We start from the raw sequence: 24,255 nt of genomic DNA on the forward strand, positions 1-24,255 counted from the left end.
AACACCTTAACGTAGGTTAACTGTAGGTTTAAAAGGGTTTTAGAGTTTCCCGAAAGTTATTGTTGTATTTTTATTCGATTTATCAAAAATTTCAAATAATTTCGGCAGATTTTAAAATGAAAATTCATCTCCAGGGTCGTGAATCAAATGTATCAAACATTTTCGAATAAATATCATTCAAAATATCTTTCATAATTATCCCAATAGTCTACACAACAGGTTTGCAAACACCAACAAAAAAAACCATTTTAATCGGTGACTAATGGACGACAGACAGGCTGCAATGCCTAACAAATATTTAAGTTAACAATAGTACGAAAAAAAAATTCCCAAAGCATAAACATAAACAAAATGGGGAAAATCGAATGGGAAATGCGCAACTGAGAAACCAATAAAAAAGTCAGCTATCCAACAAAAACAACAACAACAAACAGAACCACCAAACAGAAGCCAAAAGCTAAACAAGAGCAGAGAAAAAGAAGAAAAACCAAACCAACAAATTTATGCAAATCAACAAATTTTCACTAATTGTAAAGGAAAAACTAAAGAGGAGCGAGCCCGTGAATTGTGGGCCGAAGGTTATTGGCCATGCTCCATGCCAGCCATCAATTAGGTTTCGTTTCGGTGTGGCAGAAATCATCATCAGCACTGGAACATGGGGCAGGGGCAGTGCCAGTCGAGAGAAAGAAATCTTTATCGATAATGGGGCATTAGCATGTGATTCAGATGAAAAGTGTTAATTGCCATTTGATTGTTTCATATTTGTTCCAGAACCGAGAACCAAATGGAATGGGCTATGAAATTTATGCAAAATCTTTGTAAAATATTGGGCCATGTCTGGGCTTACATTTTCATTATGGTCTCTCAGGCGGTCCATTCTCTGGCACAATCTGTGTGCTGTGTGTGTGTGCTGCAAATTAGGACACAGCTAATGGCAAAATATTGCCCCAAAATGTCAATGAACTGAAGTGTCTGTCTGCATGTGTTCTTTCGATGTACGAGGAAGGAGCAAGAGCAAGTCGAGGAATGGCATAAAATCGAAGAACCTCAATCATTCTCCCTTTCTATTTATTGGGCGCAAAGTTCAATGTTCGAGAGGGAAACAGATTTTCCAATTAGCCTTTACCCGTCGCCAGAGCTGGCAAATACTTTGGGGAAAACGATAAGAAAAGTGCCACGAAATGGTGGAATCTCTCTCTCCCTCCCTCCCTCTCTGCCTAATGGTCACTCCTTGGGGACACATCCTTCAGCAAAAGGTACTGCTGCTTGGATTTTAAAGATTTTCCTCTGCATTTTCATTTACAATCGACTCCCTTGAGTGTGGAGAGCAGCTTAAACTTCTGTTAACACTTTCCCCAGAAACTTCACGGTGGCTGGAGCCGTACATCCGATTACGTATACACCAAGTTGGCAGGGAACGGGCTTTTGGCCAACAGCCAACAGCCAAAGCCGCCTCTTGATGCGTTTTTAAGTTGAATCTGGCCCTGACGCTGAGCTTGTGAGTGCCACAAAAACTTTTCCATTACATACTCGTGTACGAGGCACACAGAATCCTCTGGCCGTCAGGAGGAGATGGGCTTTTGGGTCAAGTCGACATTAAAATAGTTTAGGGATTTGTATTTATGTTGATTGCATTGTCGCTAGAGACCCAACCATCTGACATGTCTGTGTGTGTGTGTGTGTGTGTGTGTGTGTGTGTGTGTGTGTGTGTGTGTGTGTGTGTGTGTGTGTGTGTTTTTTTTTTTATATTCTTTCATTTATTCTCTAAATTTTTCTTACTTTACTACTACGTTCTTACACTAGCGGGTATATAATATGATGCGGGAAGTATTGGGAGTGGGCGCCCCACGCGCGCGGTACTGCCGCAAAGCATTGCTTCGCACGCTCGAAGGCTCCTACTCCGTCTCCTGCTTCCGCCTTCTCTCCAAAACTCTCAGAGTTCGCATAACGCTAGAAGCGAACTCTGCGGCCGCTTCCCAAGCCCTTGGCTCGGACAGCATGATCGGCACCAAGGTCTCTGTGGAGATCCTGGCGCCTACTTCCGCCTCCAGGCGGCGACGCTCGTGGTCGAATCTGTGGCATTCGAAGAGGACGTGCTGTGCGTCCTCCACTATGCCGGTGCCGCACGCTGGGCACCCGTCCTCCGTCTCGTGGCCGAAGCGCTTTGAGGTAGCTGCGGAAGCAGCCGTGTCCGCTCAGCGCCTGGGTGAGATAAAAATCCACGTGGCCGTGCTTCCTCTCGAGCCAGTCCTGCAGCTTCGGTATGAGGGAATACGTCCAGCGCCCCTTGGATGAACCGTCCCACTGGGCCTGCCATCTATTGATGCTGCTCCTCCTTGCGGCTACCTTCAGCTCGGCTCTTGACACCTCGCTTTCGCCCTGCTCTGCGGTATGGATCTCCTGTCTCTCCCTTATCAGCTCCCTGAGTGGGACTTGCCCGGCGATGACCAGCGCGGCTTCGTCCGACACAGTCCGGAACGAGCACGCGATCCTAAGGGCACACAGCCTGTACGTCGCCTCCACGCCTCGCATGTAGGTTTTCACCTGAGCGGCTTTCGCCCACGCGGGCGCGGCGTATAGGATCTGCGACGTCACAACACTCGTCAGGAGCTTCCGCGTTGCCTGCTTCGGGCCTCTGGTGTTGAGAAGCATTCGCGAGAGTGCTCCTATGGTTCCGCTGGCCTTCCTCTGCACGTACTCCAAGTGCTCCTTGAAGGAGAGGCGAGTGTCGATGACCACCCCGAGGTATTTGATTGCCCTCTGCGAGCGGATCGTGGTACCCCCGACCTGCACACATGCTGTTTCTACAGCTTTCCGGCTCGATATCAGCACCGCCTCAGTCTTCTGCGCAGCCAAGTCCAGTCCGGCGACCGTAAGCCACGACTCCACGGCACGGACGGCCGCGTTGGCGAGCTCCTCCACTGCGGCGAGGTGCTTGGCCACCACCACTAGAGCGACGTCGTCCGCAAACCCCACCATGCTCGTGTGTGTGTGTGTGTGTGTGTGTGTGTGTGTGTGTGTGTGTGTGTGTGTGTGTGTCTGTGGGTGGAAATTGAAAAACGCTACCAGAGATTTGCCTGTGTAAAATGCAATTTCATTCACTGACAGATGTAAAAAGTCAACTAAAATCGAAAAGAAAAACTCAGCCAAACTCTATCTCCCTTGAGAGCGAGCTGTGGCATGCACCTGTTTCAACTTCAACTTTTTGCAAAAAGAAAAGGCAGCTATTTTTATGGCCAGACGCCATACAGCCCTGCCTTTGGTCATATCTTTCCTTTTTTTTTGTGACCCACATTGACAATTTTCATGTTTATTAATATGCAACACAGCACGAAGGAGCCAGCAGGGAAAACTCCACACAACAGCTGTTGTTGTTTGTTCAGCGCAAATGAAGTTATATGCCACATAAGGCAGAAACTATTTTAATTGCGTGGAAACTTAAGGAAATTATCTCCAATTTGTGTTTATTTTTATATAAATAATTGAGCTTAAAATTCATCAAAAGCTTCACTCGCCAGAAGTCCAACTTTATTTATATGTTTTGTGCATAATTTTTCCAAGCAAAAATACAACCAAAAAGATTCCTCCAATGCCTTCGATTCCTCCCTGATTTTGCAAACATTTCACGTAGCACAGCGACAGATTTTTACCCTGACTAATTAGCCACTCACATCATATCCACATCCACGTCCACATTCTGTTTTCGATATTTTTGCAATCCTTTCTGGAAGAGTGTCATCATCTGTCTGCAGTGGGGGGTTCGAGGTACGCCTCCGCCTGCTGGCCATTTGTATCTATAGCTTTTTTTTTGGTATCTGTGATATATCGGGAGACGCATTATAAATACAATGACCAATGGACCACAGAGACGCGTCTCTACTGACATGCCATGGTCACATTTTTGTGCATTTGTCAAAGTGAAAATAAATCACAAAAACGACAAACAAACGCAAGAAAGACACAAACAAAACCAAAAACGCACTGCAAATGACAAACAAATCTTTAGCTCAAGTATAGCACTGGCTTTTTTTTTGTTTTTTGGCAATTGCTACCCACTCGGAGGGGTAAGGCGGAAGGGGAGGTAGGCCTTTGTTTAGAAAGGCCAACAGAGCGCAGCAAGCAAAATGTTTTATGCACTCGAAAGCCATCGGGGAATCTGACACAGTTTTCTTCTCAAGCAGATCCACCCAGAGTAAAGAGAGAGAGATGGAAGCATGCCACGCCCACAGTCCAACAGAAGACTAGACCACTTCAGCCCGAAATTCTGTGGACAGCAGCGGCGGCATCTAAAAACCATATGAAATGCAAATTTCATGCCACATTTAAAATGGCCAAAACGCAATGTTTTGTAATTTATCAAAGCCCGCCCCCGCGGCACACTAAAGCTGAGTGGGGCAGGCGCACACAGGCGTGTGTCTAGCAGCTACAGCTGTGTGGCAGGCACCGGCAGCCACGCAATGCCGCAACGATGTTGCAATGGCAACGGCAAATGCAAAATGCAGACATTTCTTGACACTTCTCTAAATAGTTTTCCGTGCGACGCGCACTGCCACACTGCCCCCATGCAACAGGGAGGCAGAGAGAGAGAGAGAGAGATGGGTACGCACACGGTCACTCGAGTGCCAAAATGTCCCCGCACGCCATTAAAAATGTTGCGAAAATTACACAGCAAACTGAAAGGTGTTCTAATGAGGCGTACGCCCCGGACCGGACTCTAGCAGCGGCTCGCCGGCACTCAAGTGCGTGTGGGTGGATGGTGGATATGGTGGATAGTGGGTGCTGCCAGAAGTGGGTGGAGTGCTTGCTGCTAGAGGTGGGTGGAGTGGCTGCATGTGGGTGTAAAGTGAGGCTGCAGGCAAAGTAGGTGAATAAGTGAGCTCTCTATGCTCGCAACAGATGAAGTAATCCGAAAGTTTTAGGCACATTTTATGGTGTGGAAACATAAGGGATGCTTGAAACATGCTTATAGATATCGAAGGAATTTGTTGATTTTCCTGGCATTTGGTAAGTAGTTCGCATGCAGATTTTTCTGTCTACATTAATTAAAGTTATTACTTGGCTTTCCTTATGTTTTTATTACAAAATGTTAGCTCCTAACGTTGGAATAAGTATTAACATAATCGAATTTGTTTAGTTTAAGTGAGTAAAGTTTATTTTCAAATAAATAAACCAGCATCTACCGCTCTTTAAATCCCTTCAGCTATTTTAATCTTCCCTTAAATTTCCCTGGCCCAAGCCTTATTTAAATTCAGTAATCATTTGAATCCTTGGAGTTTTTCCTTATTTCAATTGAAATTCTCGCACAAAAGTAGTCTCCAATAATTGCAGTAGCAATTTTCTCCTGAACATTTTCTTGCCGTAGTCCCCCAATTGTCTGGAATAAATCTCTTTTCTTTCATCCTCCAATGAAATTACGGTCTTTCTCTAATTTTACCTGAATGGCTCTCAGCCATCTCTCTTTCTCCCTTTCCCCTCCCTTGCTTTGCTTCGCGTATTTTTCCAGCCATTGGCCTCGATTTTTAATGCTGCAATTTTCATTGAAATGAGTTCAAAATCAAGGTCGCCGACGCCATCCACTCCCCACCCTACGTAATGGTCAGGCTACATCATCCACGGACTTGAACTCGGACCCAAGCGATGCCATGAATACAAATTGTTGCATTTACAATAAAAAATTCATGGGATTCCATTTCAATAAGCGAAGAACGGGGCAAATAAATGCAGTACCAAGTACAAGGGAGGCAGCAGAGGGCGCAAAATAAGAAGTGGGAAAGGTGGAGAAGCAGAAGTGGGGAGAAGAGTGACTGCCTGAGCAGGCGATTTCTGTTTATTAAATAAAAAGCAATGTTCAACATGAAGAATGACCTTAAAGAATGAGTGACAGAGAGATGAAGACGAAGATGGAGAGGTAAAAGCAGAGAGTAAGAGTGAAAGAGCGGATGAGAGAGAGAGAGAGAGAGCCTGTCAAATTAACAAGGAAAATATTTTGCAATAAACCAAAGGAATAAAATGAAAATAAAATCCCCAGCAAAGTGGGAAAAAGGGGAAAAAAGCGGAGCAAAAGCGGATGATAAGTGGTGCAGAAATGGGAGAGAAAAAAACCAGATAAGGGGGAAAAGAAAAGCCGCCGAGGGGCATGTCAAGCAATTTGTTTATATGGCATAAAGTTGAAACACCTGCAGTTTTAGCGCAGAGGCCAACATCGCTCTGCCTTTCCCTCTCCCCAACACTCTCCACCTCTGGCTATCTCTTTCTGGCTCTGGCTGCATCTCCTAATGCTCTTTGTCTTGGTCTCTATCTAATTTGCTTCCACATTTCTATGGCAATGGAATGCAGTAGTTTCCAGTGGCAACAATTCATTAAGATTATGGCAAGCAAGAAGAGGGGAAAGTAGATAGAGAGAGAGAACAGCAGGGCAGACTCAAAGGTGCAAAAGGAAGAGCTAAATGGGGGGCGAAGGAGGAGAAGCAGAGATGAGCAAAGCAGAGCGCAGTGATTCAAATGAAATTGAAGTCTCTACTAAGTGATGCCCTGTTAATTCAGATTTTAACGCAAAATTTAAATAAGATCCCTGAATCTGCCTTAAAATGGTTAGGCACGGTCTGAACATAACTTTGTTCTATATGTTTCTCCTTAAAGCTGATTAATTTTAGAAGATTTAGATACATTTTTCAACAAATTACACTTCCTAATCGTTGGGCAAATGTAAACAGAAAAAGTTTAATCCCAAGAAAAGCTCCTCCTTCTACCCCCTCTAAGATTTCTAACCCTTTGTCTCTCTCTAGTACATATTGCACATCCTACAGATACTCCCACAATTCTCCCCCGTCTAAAGTCCAATGCTCATTATATAGAGATATTTCTTAGGTGGCAAGCAGGCAGGCAGGCAGCAGCAGTACCTCAGAAACCGCCACATACCAGAACAGACAACCAAGCAAACCCAATCCAACTAGCCACCCACACCCACACCCACACCACAAGCCACCCCCACCTGGTGCCCCGACGCTCCCACTCAATGTTTATTTGCACAAATGCGTGCGCTTTCGTTGTGTTCGAAATTTCCAATGAATTTTGTTGGCCAGCAGCACAAGTTGCAAAGCAAAACGAGCTAAATGCTGGACACAATTGTGGGCAGGGAACGACCATAGAGAGAGAGAGAGAGAGAGAGATTCTACAAGCTGTATACATGGAGGAAAAACTGCCTGTTGCTGTTGCCTGTTTCACGGAAAAAAACATATGTCTGCAACATGCAAAAGTAATGCACAACACAAAACACACAAAATCGCAAGAGGGGGAGGAGATTTGCTCTCCTTCGATCACCCCTCTGATCTAACTCCTTCAATGTTCTACATGAATTTTGACTTTGACTGGACTGAACGCCACACACATACATACATATGTACATCAATATGTACATGTAGAATGTGTGTAAACATTGCGCAAGACCAAAAAAACGCTACAACCCGCGTCCAGGAGTAATAAAATTTCTATATTCAAAAGACGTCAGAACGTAGAGTGGGGCAGTGGGCCCAGCGGCTGGTTCAGGGGGCTGGGGGGCAGGAACAACCGCCGCTGAATCAGCCATCAGAACAACAGAAATTTGACTACAAAAATGGGCAAAATGCAAACACAGAGGGCATCGGACAGCAGGGCGAGCAGAAGGAATTTTCCATTTTCCATGTGTCCATGGGATGTGTGCGTGCGGCTTTTTCGGCAATTTTGCGGCATGTTTTTCACACATTCACGCGGGGGGCAGCTAGAGAGCGAGAGAGGAGAGAGAGAAAGAGAGCACACAAAAACAATTGAACACGACGCTCTGGCTGCCATGGATATTCATTCCATCTGATAGCTGTTCTTTTGATACTCAGTAATATCAGCAGAGGTGCAGGGTATGATGAGTAAAATGAGAGGCAAGAAAAGGAGAGGAACCTGGCGGAACATCGTTGTGGAATCCATATTGGAAGAGATTAAGAACTCGGCTTTCGCATTCAATTCTTCTTTCTCCTCGTTTCTCATTGCAGAGACTACTACAAAACTTCCCACAAAGAATTCCTCAAGTATTCCTTCATAGTTCCAGGATATCTCACAGCCTATAATATACACAGCATATGCCATGGGAGCGCTGGGCGATAATGATGAGGATGATGCAAGTGCAAATTTATTTGCCACTTTTGATTGCGGCTCCCCCCCTTCCCGCCCTTCCGCACAACGCTCGAGTGTTTTGTTTCTAGGCGAAAAATGTAAGTGAAATTTGAAATTTTCTGGAGTCCGAGCCCGAGCCTCGAAAAGCCTCGAAAATTGATGGATTTTCCAATTGGAACTTGAGTGCTTTGCTGGTTAGTACTCGTACTCGTACTCGTTGTAGTTTTATTTGTTCTTTTGTTGCCGAATGGACTCTGTGACTGGTTCAATGAGCTTTGCCCGTTCGTCTGCTGGGGCATTCAGTACATTTCTAAGCAGATCTAAAAACTACAGAAATTCACATATGTATGTATGTACATATTTCGTATATTCCGACAAATCCCCCTTCAAATTCACAGTTCAACACAACACGTTGGATGAATGCCACCCCCTCTGTCTGTCTCTCTCTCTCCCTTGTCTAAACTGGAGTATGCCATACGCTGCCCTGGGAGGTTGTATGGTGAATGGTGAGCACCTAGAAATAGCCCCAGCGACACTCATTTGAAAGTGTTTAAGAGGAGACACCACCCATACAGACGACACGGTGAGCGACACGAACACAACACCTTGTGCCCCACTCAACACTAAAAATTACATTGAAAATGGCCATAAAATAAATGGAGATACAAAAAAAGCAAATGAAAAATGTAGAAAAACAAAACTGAAGTGTTGGATACCCTTACGGGTAAAGCATTGATATTATTTCTATGAAAGATGAAATATGTGTGATTTCTCATTAGAAACTATTTTCTACACACGATTAATAAGCAAACAGTGTGATTTATGCTTTCACATTATAGTTAACAGATTTTACGGATTGTTGCAGTAGAAAGTTGTATTTAAATAACTTCAAATCGAAGGATGCAAAGTTAATTCGGGTATTAACTTTATTAGAAAAAATCGTATTTTTGCTGCTTTACAAACATTAAATCAAACTCATAATACTCTCCATCTAGAAAGTGTATCTATTCAAAACAGAAAACCAGACAAAGCGTTGGCCCTTTTCCTGGCTTCCACATCTTTCTCTTGCTGTTGGCTTTTCATTAAATTAGATTTTATTGTTGCTGTTTTTTTGTGTTCCTCTAACTGTTGCTCTTGTTGTTGCTGTCGCACGGCAGCTAATTTTGTTGAGCAGACAATCTACCCCCACTACACAGTCAAATGTTCCACTTCCCTTCGTTTCTTTTGGTGTCTCTCACTCCCTCGCTCATGTAAATAAAAAAGCCATAAACGAGAAATTCAAAATGAGAATTTTTTTCTTACATTCAACTGCAGTCCCCGGCCTAATCGGAGCAATCAAAAATTGACTATATATCAAAAGGAATAAAAGATATATGTATATGGTGGAATATATCTATGGTATATATCTCGTATATCGAAAGAGTGTCAAGGCTTGGAAAATTTTGTACATACTCGTACATTCCGTTTAGCCGCACGAATTGAGGATTTGCCTCATGTGTGTGTGTGTGTATTTGTAAACAAGATCTGTTGATTGTTGCATTTGTTGTAAACATGCTCGTTTAATGGCCAATATCGAGGCACAATTTGGCTTAGAGATTTTGTTTTTTAGTTACGATTATAATTTATTTATTTTTAAATGCATGGAAAATGTTTATTTGTCAATGTCTTTCATACGAAAAGTGTTTTATCTTGAACTCTCTGAAGAATGGATTTTGTCGGCAGATTAAAGAAGATACGAACTCTTGAAGCAATAGTTTGGTTCTTAGAAATTTGGTTCTTTCGCTTCATAAAAGAGTGAAATCTTCAGTACAATATTTTCTTTTCTTTTGCAATATTTTTCCTGCAGCGTTCTCTAAGAATTCCCAGAGCAAACGCCAACACCCACGCCTCTCTTGGCATATTATTTATTCATCCAAAGGCTGTGCAGCATTTTTTTTGACAATATTTTACACTATTTTTAACAGCTCGTTAGACTGCACGAAAGGGCTGCCTGGCTGCCTGCAGCGTCGCCCCCAGGGTCTGCTGATATTGTGGCTGGCAGCGGGGTAACCCCCTATCGCTGACATTGAGCGTGTGCCAAAGCAAACTAGGTCCTCACCTCATTAGCGATCAACACTTATGACCAATTAAACGACATACTAGAAGCATTTTCAAGTTCCCAGCTACTGCTAGATGTTATATCTAAAATAATTGAAAGTGTGATACTCTATGAAGCATATTTTCGGTAGCGTTTCCCTGAGAAAACGCACAAATCGCGGATCTACACAATACATTTTTGGGAAGAAAACTAAGCCAAGCCACACTGGGCGAAAAATATCAAAAGAGTGGAGAGGCAAAAAGATTTATTAAAATAATTTTTCTTATAAAATCCTCAAACCATTATATTTCTCCACATAATCTTTGAACCGCTCTAAATATATTAAAAATAATTCGAAAATGTACCATCATAATTACCTGCCCCTCCAAAAAAACAAACATATTTTGACATTTCCGTAACAAATTTTTATGCTGTCAAAAATGCTCGCAAAAAAATAAAGGAAAAACCTAAATTTGTGTTAGCTAATTTAGAGGCCTACAGCCGTTGGCTGTCATGGATTTCAGACCAAAAGAAAATTTTAAGTAGACGCGTCAGCGGGTTTTCATGTTCTAGTAGGAAAAACTAAGTGCCCGGCAATTGCCCTGGGGAGCAGCAGTGGCAGTGGCAGTGGCAACAATCAAAATTTAAAACAAACAAATGCTATGCTTGGGGCCTCGGGGGCGGCCAGAGACCAAAGTTAATGCCAGTTCAAGTCACTCAAGAGAGGACAGCAGACTGGCGAGAAGGAGACGCCACTATAGTGTGTAAAGGAGACGGCAAGAGTGAGTAAGGGAGAGGGAATGAAATTACGCATAAATCTTTCAATTGTGTTTGGATTTTGGGTCGAAGTTAATTGCCGGTGGATCGGCGGATATATGCCCCCCCTGGGAAACGGTTAGTGAACTTTCCTTCGCGTTGCACTTTTCTCTTTTCGATTTTTGTTTTGTTTTTGTTTACGAGAGAAAGAGAGAGAGAGAGAGAGGGAGATATGTATATTGTACGTATTGTATACTAAAGGTGGATGGATTGTAAGATCTAGGCATACCCTCACAATGTTTGCAACATTTTGCTGGTGGCTCATCGCTGGCATCGGCATCGGCAATGACCGGCATCGTCCCCAGCCCTTTTGCGCCGCAACACTTGCACTTGCAACACCAACTGGAGCGTATAGAGTCCGGCGAGTCCTCTGTCGTCCAGCGCCTCCTTTTTGTTGTATGACTGGGGAGGGGCACGGACGTCACACCACGACTGTCGTCGTCTGTTGGCGGGATGGATGGCAGCACATCACTTAATATCTCACTCGAACTCGAACTCGCATCAATAGAAATTTTTATGCTATCCACTTCCACGACACTTTCTTTATAGACACGCGCACACACACACGCGCGGGATTCACACTCACGAGTGTTGTTTTTGGGGCAGGATATTCGTTCTGTGACTGGAACCACCTGTGGGTCAGGTCAAGTTCCGTTTCGATGCCGAAAAATCTGTATCCGTATTTTCTACAGGTTTTCCTCCGTTTCGTTTGTTTTGCTGTTTGCTGCTGTTGCGGCTGCTATATGGAATGTTGGCGTATTCATCGATCGGTCGGTATTGGGTTAACACTTTTTGCTTTTGCTTTTTACGGTTATCTGGGGCGATCCTCACGCGGTACGCTTTCGTCTGCTACTGATGTTGGGATGTTGTTGATGTGTTATGTTGAATGCTGAATGCTGAATGCTCTTCTCTGCTTGCTCTGAATGCTGTCTGTCTTGTCGTCTGTGTGTGGGACGTCACGCCAGGCTATTTCTAGTCTTTTTTATTTTTTTTTTGGCTTTCACATTGCGCTTTTTTGTCCGTGGAAATTGTTGTGTGTTCGTTTTTGTTTCGGGAGGAGACGTTCAAACGTGAAACCTCCGCAGAGACCACTGAGCAGACACACGGCCAGGCGCACGCCACACTGCTCCCATTTCGAATGCCCGAGCAGCAGCAGCCGCAGCAGCAGAAGCAGACGGACGGACAGACACCGACACGGACACACACGGATACGGCGGCGCTTTCATTTCGAAAACGTAACGAACAACATTTTCGAAAATTCTCTCGAGCAAAATGTTAGATAATTTTGCCGTGGGCATCGGCTGGCTTGCGGGCACATCCAAAAATCTTTTTCAACAATTTGTTCCTCAATGAAACAATGAACTTTCACATTTTCTACACAAACAACACAAACGGATCTTTCGCTCTCTCCCTCAATCTCTCTCCACATCTCTCACACTCCTCCTTTGTGTTTCTCCCTGCCGAATCTCTCTCTCAATTTCGAAAACGTATTTTCGAAAATAGAACCCGTACGGCATACTCTCTCGCTCTCTGAAAGATCGGCGCACGGCTCTTAATTTCGAAAAAGTTTTTTAGAAAAAACAAAAAGTTCTACTTCGGTCTGCTGCTGGCCGTTTCGTGCACCCTACACGCCGGAGAGCGAGTTCTCCGCTTGGTCGGGCATTCAGGATCATCCGTTAGGCTCCGCGGGTTCGGGGGGATCGTCGGTTAAGTGGGTTTCTGGGTCAAGGCACGTGTGTCCGAGCACTTAGTATCTAATCGTTTTTTGAGGGGGTGAGGAGCTTTCGGGAAGAAAGGCCTTTGGTCTCTGGTTTGCTGGGTTAAGGTATTGAACGATAATTGCAAATGACAATCGCACAATTTGGCTAAAACCTTGGCTGCCATAAGGCCAGGCGTTAAATGGTTTTTAAATGATTGCAAAATATTATTTGGTTGAAGGTTCAAGTAGGTTTATATAATAGAAACGTTTTTAGGATAAGTATTTCGCAGAATTACTCTGGATTTCCGATATGTTTGCTTTAAATCGGAGTAGTTTTTTACCAATAGTTAAACTCTAAAGAGAGAACTCAAGTGTTACAAATAAGAGGATCTAAGACTCACAGTTTAACGACCCGCACAAACAATTATTTCCAAATATAACCTTATAGATAATTGAAAACAATTTTAATCAATTTTAGCATATTTTTTTAATATATGGTTTCCTAACCTTTGGGATATGTCTCGAAACATAATTTATACGAATTTACTCAACCATTTTCAGACACATTAATACATGTTTTTGTGCCACCAAAGGAACAACAAATGGAAATCATATAAGTATATTATTTTGGCACGCATCCAAGAAAGATCCCTCCCCTTTCCACAAGAACAGATCTTAACTGCAGATGAAATCCTTTCCCATTTCAAATATGACCTTGAGATGAGAAAAACTTTCGCTCAATCTGCAGCATAATTCGCAGGCCAATAAACAAATTCACAAATTGGGAAGCCAAAATTCCAGACATAAAGATATAATTTATTGCCGTTTAAGTATTTCTAAACATGAAATCAAATTGAAAATTGCTATCGAAATAGAGAGAATGATCTACAGAGAGCAGAGAACCACCTGCATGACTAATCTCTGACCCGTAGACCCCATTTTCTCTTTCGATTTTCCCTCCCCAACAATTGATTTGCGGCCGGACACGGAATGCACGGAGGCAATCGGGGAAAAAATCAAAGTAAATTGCAAATACTTTCAGTTTTAAATTTAGATTCAGGCGACAACTAATTTTGTTTAAATTTAGCACAAAAACATATATTTTTTTTTATTTGCAAATAGAAAAATATTCATTTAATAGAGTAAGAGCCAACCCCCACTTTACCCCACAGCAGGCCCCAACCCCCTAAAAATACCATCAAAAATCGAGCAACTAAAAATACGAAAATTGACTCAGCCTCTGACTTTTGGCGACACAGCCGGGTGTACTGGCGTAGAGAACTAGGAAAGCGCACAGAGAATTTTCTACTATATTTTGTTCAAATTTATGGCCAAATTGGGAACGTCAATAGATGGCTCTGCCTCCCAGGGGGGCTATTAGGGAGAGGAAGGATTACCCGGCAGCCACCGCGCATCTCTCACGATTGTGTCATGGCTGTGGGGGCGTGTTTTATGACGGCTTTACTCGTACGTGGGCATATTCAAAGAATCCAAAGAACTATGCCCGACTACACCACCTATCAGAATTGTAGGCATTAGATGACAAGGGGACAATGATAGCAACTCTGTTTATAACTATTTCAGTTCACATTTTGTACACATTCTTAGACTTTGAAGGCTTCCGAGGTGGTAGATTTTCATTACAAATGGAAATTTTGAATGCTTATGCTGTTGATAATTATTTTCATAACTTTCCTTCTAAGGGTTTATAATCGATAACGAATGAAGGCTACTAAAATGATCCTCCAAATGGGAAATTCTGCCTTACCAATGGGATTTCTCACCCATAAATGATGTCAACTCCCACCAAAACTTATTTAATACACTTGAAAGCCTCCCATCTTATGCTTTTACACTCACGATACGCACTGTCTAACACAAATCATGTTTGCCTTCGATTCTCCGCCCATTTCCCGGCTTCTTGGCTTGGAGAGAAAACGGCCTTCAAAACAGAAATTGTCATAAACAAAAGTGAGGCAATATTTCTTTGGAAATGTTTGCCATTTGCATTTTCCATATCCACAATTTCCATGCTGCATGCAAGTGCAATGTCAGGGACAAACGAATTGCCCAAACAAATTTGCAAAAAAAAAAAAAAGGGAATTTATTTGCAAAATTCGCGAAATTTCGCGAGCGTCTAGTGGAGGTGGATGCGGATGCTGAAAATTTATGGATGCACATGCTAGAAACATAATAAAAAGATATGCACATACTGTGCACTGACCACACTGCCTCTACGAGAATGTTTAATTGTTGCCTGACACTGCCACACTGTGTGGCATCCACTGTCAAGCACCTTGCCCAGGGTCACACTTTGCCAAATAGTTTAGCATCGCCTGAGTTATGAGTGGGATGACTTTTATGGCCCACTGTGCCAGCATTCGCATTCACTTTCCGGCCAAAAAGAAAAAAACAAAAAGCAAAACCTCCGCCAATCCATTCTCGAACGTCTTAATAATGCAGGCAACATTTTGCTTATTTATTTTTTTATTTTCTTTGTGCATAAATTATAAAGCTGGTAGCATAAAACAAATATATAAGAAACAAACACCCAGGCACACACACAAACACACACACAAATCGAGCGCGTCAGATTTTTGGTGTGGGCGAGAAAAGTTTTTTCCTTTCTTTCTTTTTGAAAATTTGAAAAACATTTTTCACCGTGCGAAAGTTTTTGTTGTTTCTGCTGCTGCTGCTGCCTTGCCGTTTACTTTGACGTCGTTTCATAATGACGAAACGGCGAGCATTTAGTTTTTAAAGCAGCTATAAACAAAAGATCGAATTGTCTGCAAGACAGCAGGGGGAAATATCAAGAGATATTTAGAGATCGAAACGCTGCAGTTAGTCTAGGTATAGAAGGGAGGGCGGAAGAGGTATTTGCAGCGGGTGGTGGCATTGGAAGGAAGGTGAAAACAATTGATTTGAACTGCACAGGTGAAGGATTTTCTTAGTTTTCCACATCGAAAGGCAATCGACTTTCACATTTAAAATTATCGGTTCGATTAATTTTCACCTTCAACACCATTTAAAATGCAAGCCTTCAACGACTCTTAACCTCTTCGTCTCCTTTCCTTCTCTAGAATGTTCCTCTCCCCAAAAACACTAACACTCCGCCCCCTGCTGATTTCATAATCTACGATAATTTATGTGATTACTTAAATGAGCAATGTTAGATCGCTTGGAAATACGAAAGAAAGAAAAAACTATGCCAAGAACATCTAATTGGTACACAACAAGAAAGAAAGAAATGGGGGAAAAAAATGGAAAAAACAATTCTGAAATATTAAATCTGTCCGTCTGGTGGTGTGACACTGTTGGCCAAAAGTATGCCCACAAACTAGTGGGTGGTGGCCGAGCAACAGGTAGGGGGGTGAAGAAAACTACTCCACAGGCACTGTATAGCGACGACAGCCAGCCGCAAGAGCCACAACAACAAAAAACACTAAGAAAATCGCCTGACAAGCAACGGGAGGCACAGGCGCTGCAATAAATAAATATTCAGATCGGCTAATAATGTTACAGAGTGTCGTACATATACATTTGTATACTAAGATAACCGAATGTATGACAAGAGAACAAGTCAAGTAGTTCTAGAATGAAACTAAAAGGCGACTATTGATTACACTACCTTTTTGGATCTCACAAGCTGAAGCTGAATCCCCGCTCTGAGAATCCAAATGTCAAGGCGCGTACTCTCTTTCCCTTTTTTCGATCATTCTCCAGCCCTGCTCTTTCCCGGAACCCTGGTTAAACATCCACAAAGCGTAAAGCAGATACAAAGGGGCAACGGCAAAAAGGAGATAACAATGCAAGCATGCCCCCAGAACACAATGACGTCACTGTTACCCGCCTTTGAATCACACACAACTACAAAAACTCAATAAATAATTATCTGAGCGGCAATGCTTATCGCAAAATGGATTAAATTGCATTTATCTGATATGCAGAACTACCGTTTGACAGGGGAGATGGTGCATTCAACATACCACATTCCGTGTTATATCCGCGGTTTTACAGCGGAAAACACACACACACACACAAACCCATAAAATGAAAATGGCCAAGAGACTGACTGACACCGAAACCGCCGACGCCTCCACAACAGCTGCCAAAGGGGGGGACGGTGGAGTCCATTTTATTGGATATTTTTCTATATATTGCAGCAGGTGCCACCACCCCCCGCTGAACATTCAGGTGTGATTTATTCGCCTTGTTCACAGATTCAATTTCGTGATATTGAGAAGAGAGGCTGCTATGATTTGTATACCTACTGAAATGTATAGAAAATAATGTTTTATACAACTTTTCTCGTTCCAATAAGAATGTGTTGAAGTGATATTGTATTTGGTATTTTCTTTAGTATGCGTTCCAATTGGGTTTTACTCCTACTGTGCGAATCAGACAAGAAAAAGGGCTGGGCGTCACAAAAGCAACACCAACAAAGGCAAGGCATCCAAAACGCCGGCAAAACAAAGACGCGAATCAGAGCCACAAAACGGAATACAAGTACAAGAAGAAGAGCCACATGACACGCACCAGACATACATATACACATACATAACTGTAAATAAGTTTGGAAAGATACACAAATTGCATTAAATATGCAACAAAATAAGAGAACAGCATAAAAAATCACTGCAGAAGCTCCAGGTTGCACCCAAATATCAAACTTAGGAAAGAGAGCACACGCACTGTGGCACGGCACTGGCGGCACGCACACTCTTACACACGCACCGCATTATGCTATGGCTGGTGCTATCTATATTTAAATAAACAAAAAATGGCAAAATTACCTCAGCGCTAGATTTATGTTGTTCTTGCTGTTGTAGTTGTAGTTGTAGCTGTAGTTGTTGCTGCTATTTTTCTTTTTATTGGTCGCCAGCCCAGCGATTGTTATTGTTGCTGCAGCTGGTGGAGTTCGGGGAGATTACGCGGCACGTAGCGTGGCACTGTCAACGGGGGGCACTGGTTAAACATCTATGACCCGAACTAGAGCGTTGGCTTGAGCGTTAAGAGTTATTAAATGTTTATTTTATTAAAACTTTTGTGTGAAACAACAAATACGCGTGAACTTAGTTCGCGTCAGTTCGGTTCAGTTGTTGGTTCCAATAAATGAACCGAACTCGCAATCGCGCAATATGACCGTACGTGGCCGTAACAAAGCTGAAATTAATTTGCCATCAGTTATTTTTTCAAATATTTATAAAAATTATAGTTTTATTTACAAAAAACGATATTCCTTAATTTAATAATGGATTTAATCTCGTTTTCAATTGGCACCATCTGTGGTGCCATGAAAACTAGGCAATCTTGTAGAAAATTGATTAATGAATTGGATAAAATAATAGCTACTAGTTACCCAGTACTCAGACACGCAAAATATTCTTGCGACAGAAAGTGCTATTATATATCGCTCTGTGTATGCTCTCTGGGTCCACTGCTTTGTGTTTGTTCACAAAATGAAACCCGTTAAAAATTAAATTCTTGCGACAACATTTTTTGTTGATCAAGAGGCAGGGTTGATTTCTTATCGTTTGTATTGGAATATCATCCCTGATTCTGTCGCAAGAATATTTTGCGTTTCTGAGTACTGGGCTTTAGCGCTGAGAGTTCTAATTTGCTGGTAACATTGAATATAATAGTAAAATCGAGGAAACGACGGTATATTTACGGTATATTCTTAAAATGACATGGTATTTTTCGGAATATTTTTGAGGGAAGTGCGATATATTTTATCGATAAGTCCGCGGTCACACTGGTCACACTGGTATACAGACGCCGGATAAAGAAAAAAAACGCAAGAACCGCTTAACTGAAAGAAAAAATCGTCAAAGAGAGGTGAAAATTGAGCCAAAAGCAGCCACACGGGTGAGCAGCAGTTCGCACCCAAGCCTAACACCGACCTAGCCCCAACTAATTCCACCTGCACGTGCCACCCGATCCACAAGCAGTGTCGCAGAAACGTGTCTGAAGAAGGAAGGGGGGCCCTGTGCGCGTCTACAGCAAAACAACAAGAAGAACAAGAACAAGATGTCTGACATTTCCAGCGAGGACCTGCGCCGCGAAGTGCAGGCGGTGCTAAAGGATGCCGATCTGGCCACCATTTCGGCCAAGCGGGTGCGCGAGCAGGTGGAGGGGAAACTCAATTGCTCGCTGCTCGGCCGCAAGAAAGAGTTCGATAAGATTGTCATGGAGGTGATAAACGAGCAGCAGGACGAGGAGGAGGATGATGACGATGACAAGGATCCCGATGCCGATCCGGATGATGAGAGTGAGCCCAGCGAGGAGGAGTCTGCCAGCAGCAGCGAGGAGGAGAAGGCCAAGAAGAAGCCGGTTCAGAAGAAGCGGCCACAGCCCACCAAGCACAAGGCGCCCAAGAAGAAGCGCAAGACACTGAATGCCGACGATTCGGGCACCGAAAGCGATGCCGGCTCCGATTCTGACTACGAGGTGGTCAAGAAGCCGCCCGCAAAGAAGAAGGCCAAGTCCGCCGGTACTTCCGCCACGGGTGCACCACGCAAGAGCACCGGCTTCACCCGCGCCTACAATCTCTCGCCCGAGCTGTCCGCCCTCATGGGCGCACCCTCGCTGCCGCGTCACGAGGTGGTCAAGAAGGTGTGGGCCATCATCAAGGAGCGTGATCTGTACGATCCGAAGAACAAGCAGTTTGCCATCTGTGACGAGGAGCTGATGAAGGTCATGAAGATCCGACGATTCCGCACCTTTGGAATGTTGAAGCACCTCAAGCCGCATTTCCTTGACTAAGGCGGGAGGAGGAGGATAGGAAGAGCACACTCCACCCAGAACCCATCCAGATGCAAACGGTCAGCATGCACCACCAACCAGACACACAAATACACAGCACACACACACAGACATCTCTTCTGCATCGCATCGCTAAATATTAGTTTAGTTTTTTCCCTTTTTTTCTCTTCAGTCACGTCACGCAAAAAACACTTTCGGCTCTGTTCCAATCTTTTAAGACTTATTTTTACGCGATGTAGACAGCGACGACCCAGGACTAGGACGAGGACCAGGACACGCACTCACGCACGGTGGACTTCAATGACTATAATGACGACCCATCCACTCTGCTGGTGTGGGGTTGACCACAGCAGCAATGTGTTTAGCATTAAAACCTTAATTAAGACGCATCTACAGAACCATTTTTATGTAGTCTACGGCATTTTAATTATACATACAAATTATAACAAAAACGAATTGTAACAACAAATGCAACGCAATGCATAAAGATGAAGAATGAATGAATGAAAAAAGTGTATAATTTTTTTGTGTAACGTACTCGTGTAATTTACATTTTATAAACAAAATCAAAGAAACACAAAAACAATTTTAAGGCATATAATATCAAGAATAAACTTTGAAATAGTAGACGAGCCATCATGCATCTGAATATAATATAAACATTGATGAAAAGATATTTTCCACTCTGTGTGTTTGTCTATGCGGGGGAAATGTTTGGCTGTGGGGGAAGCGATTCTCAGGAATATGAGTATTTCTTATAAACATTATCATGGGAAGAGGGTAGCTCCACTGCGATGCAGCTGAGGCGACTCTTGTTTCAATTTCCCATAAGTGAATGGCTACTTTTTTCTGGCTTAGCGCTTCGAAACTGCAAGCGTTGAAATTCCAGAAAGATCATCACTGGAACCAGTACTAGCCGCTTTGGGAGCTGTGGCACAAGATTGAACCATTACTTTACACTGCTCCAAATTAGCTATTCCACAGATAGAATGACACTAGGAAATTCTCTGCTAAGATTTATAATATATCCCTTCCCACACCTTCCAAAAAACCCCCGTCTCTTATCATTGCTCAATAAAGAATGCCTTTTTTTATTATTATTGTTTTTCCATTTCTCACAAAACTTCTTACAAACACTTTTTCAGTTTTTAATTCGCTTTTAGACTTTTTGTATTCTTTATACATAAAGTTCTCATTAATATGCATATGGGTGTGTATATGCGCGTGTATATATATTCTGGATCTGATATATATATATATGTGTATAAATATGTATATGCCAGCGCGTGTATATAATTGAATAAATGGAATTACTTTTTGCACTGCTTTTTCAATTAACTTTTTTTTCGGACGCTCAACGAAAACGATACCAAACTACGAATAGGTGCCCGGGGGGGTGGCGAACATAAAACATTTAACAAATTAAGTACGTAAAGAATACGACAAGAAAGTCTATATATAGATATACATACACATACATACATATAGTAGTAGTTACATAAATTCAAAGAACGGCAATAAAACGTTTCAAATTGTTAAATTCTTTGGGGGGATTCACATTTTGGATGAAGCAGCGAAAGAGAGAGATAGTTAGATAGAGAGAGAGAGCAGTGTTGGTCAGGGGTCAGCAGTGTTGTGCATGTTGGGTGTTGGTTAACGAAAGATACGCACAAAAATGCAATCTAAATACTAAACGGAAAGAACGTTAAATGCTAGGTTAAAAAGCAAACTAAGTAATTGAATTTCTGCTCCAGTGTCCCAGTAAGCCGTGCTCGCAGCCAATTTTGAGCCTGAATTATTGGATACTCTACTCGCTAAACTAAGCAATACATTTTGTAATAGTAACTTTGTGTGTCCTCATGTGTTCTCTTCCTTTTTGCGTGTGTGTGTTGTTTGGTTTTCTGTGTGTGCTTGTCAACAATTTCGAGAGGGCTGTTCCTCCGCACGTTCAATCATCCATCATCCATCATCATCATCAATTTCCCGTCCAGACTTCTCTCTTAAATAGTTTTACTTTTGCAAAGACAATACTTTCGTTGGCGTTGTTTCTTCTAATTGTTGCTGGTTGCTGCCCGCTGTTGCTGCTGCTGTTATTGTTATTGTCCTCCTCCTGGCGCAACGCCTTTTAGTAGCGATAATAATTGGGCTTGAAAGGACCGGCCTTGTTGAGGCCCATGTACTTGGCCTGCTCGTCGCTCAGCTCCGTCAGATGTGCATCGAATGTGGGCAGATGGAGGCTGGCCACATACTCATCCATCTTCTTGGGCAGCAAATAAACATCGGACTTGTAGCGGCCGGGCGGTGCATTGAACAGCTCGATGAGTGCCAGCGCCTGCGTCGCCGATGTGATGGACACCGCAAAGGAGGGAATGCTCGAACAGCTCAGATTCACCAGTCGCCCCTCGGCCAGCAGTATAATGTACTTGCCCTCCGGCCAAATAATGTGATCCACCTGCGAGCGCACCTTCTCCCAGTTGAGGTCCGGCGTGCGCAGCCCATTCACATCGATTTCCGTATTGGAGTGTCCCATATTGCTCACAATGCAGCCGCTCTTCATCTTGTCCATGTGCTCGCGCACCACCACATTCTTGTTGCCGGTGGCAGTGACCACAATGTCCACATTGCGAATCACCTCGTTCAGCTTCACCACGCGGAAACCATCCATGCTGGCCTGCAGTGCGCATATCGGATCGATTTCTGTGATGTACACAATGCAGCCCTACAAAGAAACATCGTAAAAAGGTTGAAGAGGACTTCTGGGGTAGTCTTTGCTGTGTTTGCTGCTCACCTGTCCCTTGAGTGCCTGGGCACAGCCCTTGCCCACATCCCCATAGCCACAGACAACGACTTGCTTGCCGCCAAACATGACGTCCGTGGAGCGCTTCAAACTGTCCAATATGGACTCCTTGCAGCTGTAGAGGTTATCGAATTTGGTTTTGGTCACCGAATCGTTGACATTCATGGCGGGTACCGTCAGCTTGCCCGCCTTGGACAGCTGATAGAGACGATGCACGCCCGTGACGCTCTCCTCCACAATGCCCTTGACGAGCTTGAACATTGTGGGATACTTCTTGAGCATCAGATGGGTGGCATCGCCGCCATCGTCCAGTATCATGTTGGGCTGCCAGTTCTCGGCATTCACACACCGATCGATGCACCACCAGAAATCCTCCTCCGTCTCGCCGCGCCAGGCAAAAATGGGTATGTTGGACTCTGCCAAAGCGGCGGCCACTTCGTTCTGCAGAGGGGAGAGAGAGCGGAGTGATTAATCAGTTGGGGTCGTATATTTGGCTTTGTTTTGGGTTGGCTTGTGGGGCAGGGGAAATCAGTACGATTAGGAACTTATTTCCAGTCCATTGCTGCACCCTCTTTAAGCACGGGCACTTGTCTGATAAGCCCCGTGCCACGGACATGGAACAGGGGCTGACATGACAGGGGGGGTCTGTGGGGGTTCTCTGATTCAGCGTGACAACGTGTCATGGCAGTTCTCGATAAAACAAAAAATAAAATAAAGCCTCGTAAAGCCAATGGAAAACCTTGGCATGTCGGCTGGCGTTTCATTAGACGAACCATAAACTGGTTAGAGGCGGGGAGACTTGTGCTAATTGCATTGGCCACGGCACCAGGAGAGGCACCATCCTCATGATGATGTTGTTGGGCCACCAGCCTTGATTTTTGGAGATGTCTCTCTGTGATCATGGTACCCCCGCCTGGCGTTGTGTGACCCAATTCAGGGCACATCAATTATCAGCAACGTCGCGTCATCGATTGCCAAACACTTGAGCCGCTGCGGCGGGGACCCACAGCCCGCACTTAATTGATTAACATGGCTTGATTGATCATTTGTTTGTGCTGCGCTTCGTTTTGCGTGACAACAATTGTCGCCACGCAGTAGGGAAGAGACAGAACTATGGGAGATGATGATCAAGTGAAGACTTCTACTCACTTGCGTGGAGTAAATGTTGCACGCAGCCCAGCGAACGCTGGCACCCAGCTCCACCAGTGTTTCAATGAGCACCGCTGTCTGGGCATTGATGTGTGTGCAGCCGACAATTTTGGCATCCTTCAGTGGCTTATCCTCGGCGGCACGCTTGCGCAGCGCCATTATACCGGGCATCTCCTGCTCGGCAATCTCGATCTCGCGGCGACCAAACGCATGCTGGGCCGCAATGTTACGCACACAAAAATCGGAGCTGCCTTTGGTGTTCTTTTGGACCTTCTCGCGGGGCGGCACATCGTCGCCGTCCTCACTGCTGCCCGTGTACGAGGCAGAGCTGAAGGAGTCCGTGGAGGAGGCGCTCAGTGAGCGACTGCGATAGCGGCTGGTCTTCTTGAGCGCCGACGATTGCTTGGTGGGCGGTGGTGGCACCACAACGCTGGCATCCTGAGGTGGTACAACGGCCAGCTGCTGCTTATCGCCGCCACCGAAACCGGGATCCACCACCACCGTATCCGCCAGGTTGTTCATCATTTATAAATCCTCTGCTGCCGCTGCTGCTGCTGTTGTTATGTAAAAAACACAACTGGCCGCAGGATGTGTGTGGGGGATGGATGTGCTATGCGAATCGCAGATAATTATCACGTGATACTCCAGCGGCTCTCTCTCTTTATGTGTGTGTCAGCGTTACGTCCGCAGTCGAGGCCGTCGCTTGTGTCAATTCACAATTTTAATTGTATTTCGTGTGCGTCTCCTTTGTTTCACCTCTCCGCTGACGCTGCTGCTGCTTCTGCTGCTGCCGCTATTGTTTCTTCTTCT

General features: G+C 44.0%; 3 protein-coding genes across 5 annotated transcripts in view; 1 reads left to right on the plus strand and 2 right to left on the minus strand.

Annotated features, from left to right (window-relative positions):
* The window catches only part of LOC117893068, a 43,022-nt gene extending 31,453 nt beyond the window's left edge, over positions 1-11,569 (minus strand). The window contains exon 1 of the mRNA XM_034799478.1: positions 11,265-11,569. Coding sequence (XP_034655369.1) covers positions 11,265-11,331 — 67 coding nt within the window. The 5' untranslated portion in view covers positions 11,332-11,569. The remainder of the gene's footprint in view (positions 1-11,264) is intronic.
* Positions 11,570-18,484: 6,915 nt separating this feature from the next.
* Positions 18,485-20,126, plus strand: LOC117893076 (upstream activation factor subunit spp27). 3 transcript variants are annotated; one of them, XM_034799494.1, is made up of 2 exons: positions 18,485-18,602; positions 18,686-20,126. In XM_034799494.1, the coding sequence occupies exon 2, from the start codon at positions 18,765-18,767 to the stop codon at positions 19,497-19,499; it is 735 nt and encodes a 244-aa protein (XP_034655385.1). In that variant the 5' UTR covers positions 18,485-18,602; positions 18,686-18,764; the 3' UTR covers positions 19,500-20,126. The 3 variants fall into 3 exon arrangements, 1 of the variants encoding a protein (XP_034655385.1); XR_004648777.1 differs by having other exon boundaries at positions 18,487-19,558; positions 19,648-20,126; XR_004648776.1 differs by having other exon boundaries at positions 18,487-19,558; positions 19,672-20,126.
* Positions 20,127-21,057: 931 nt separating this feature from the next.
* Positions 21,058-24,001, minus strand: LOC117893071 (adenosylhomocysteinase-like 1). The gene is made up of 3 exons (XM_034799486.1): positions 23,446-24,001; positions 22,288-22,737; positions 21,058-22,218 (listed from the first exon to the last, which is right to left on the minus strand). Exons 1-3 carry the CDS (start codon positions 23,968-23,970, stop codon positions 21,625-21,627), a joined length of 1,569 nt encoding a protein of 522 aa, XP_034655377.1. The 5' UTR covers positions 23,971-24,001; the 3' UTR covers positions 21,058-21,624.
* Positions 24,002-24,255: the final 254 nt, after the last annotated feature.

This window comes from Drosophila subobscura, chromosome J (assembly GCF_008121235.1).
Source record: "Drosophila subobscura isolate 14011-0131.10 chromosome J, UCBerk_Dsub_1.0, whole genome shotgun sequence".
NCBI lineage: Eukaryota > Metazoa > Arthropoda > Insecta > Diptera > Drosophilidae > Drosophila > Drosophila subobscura.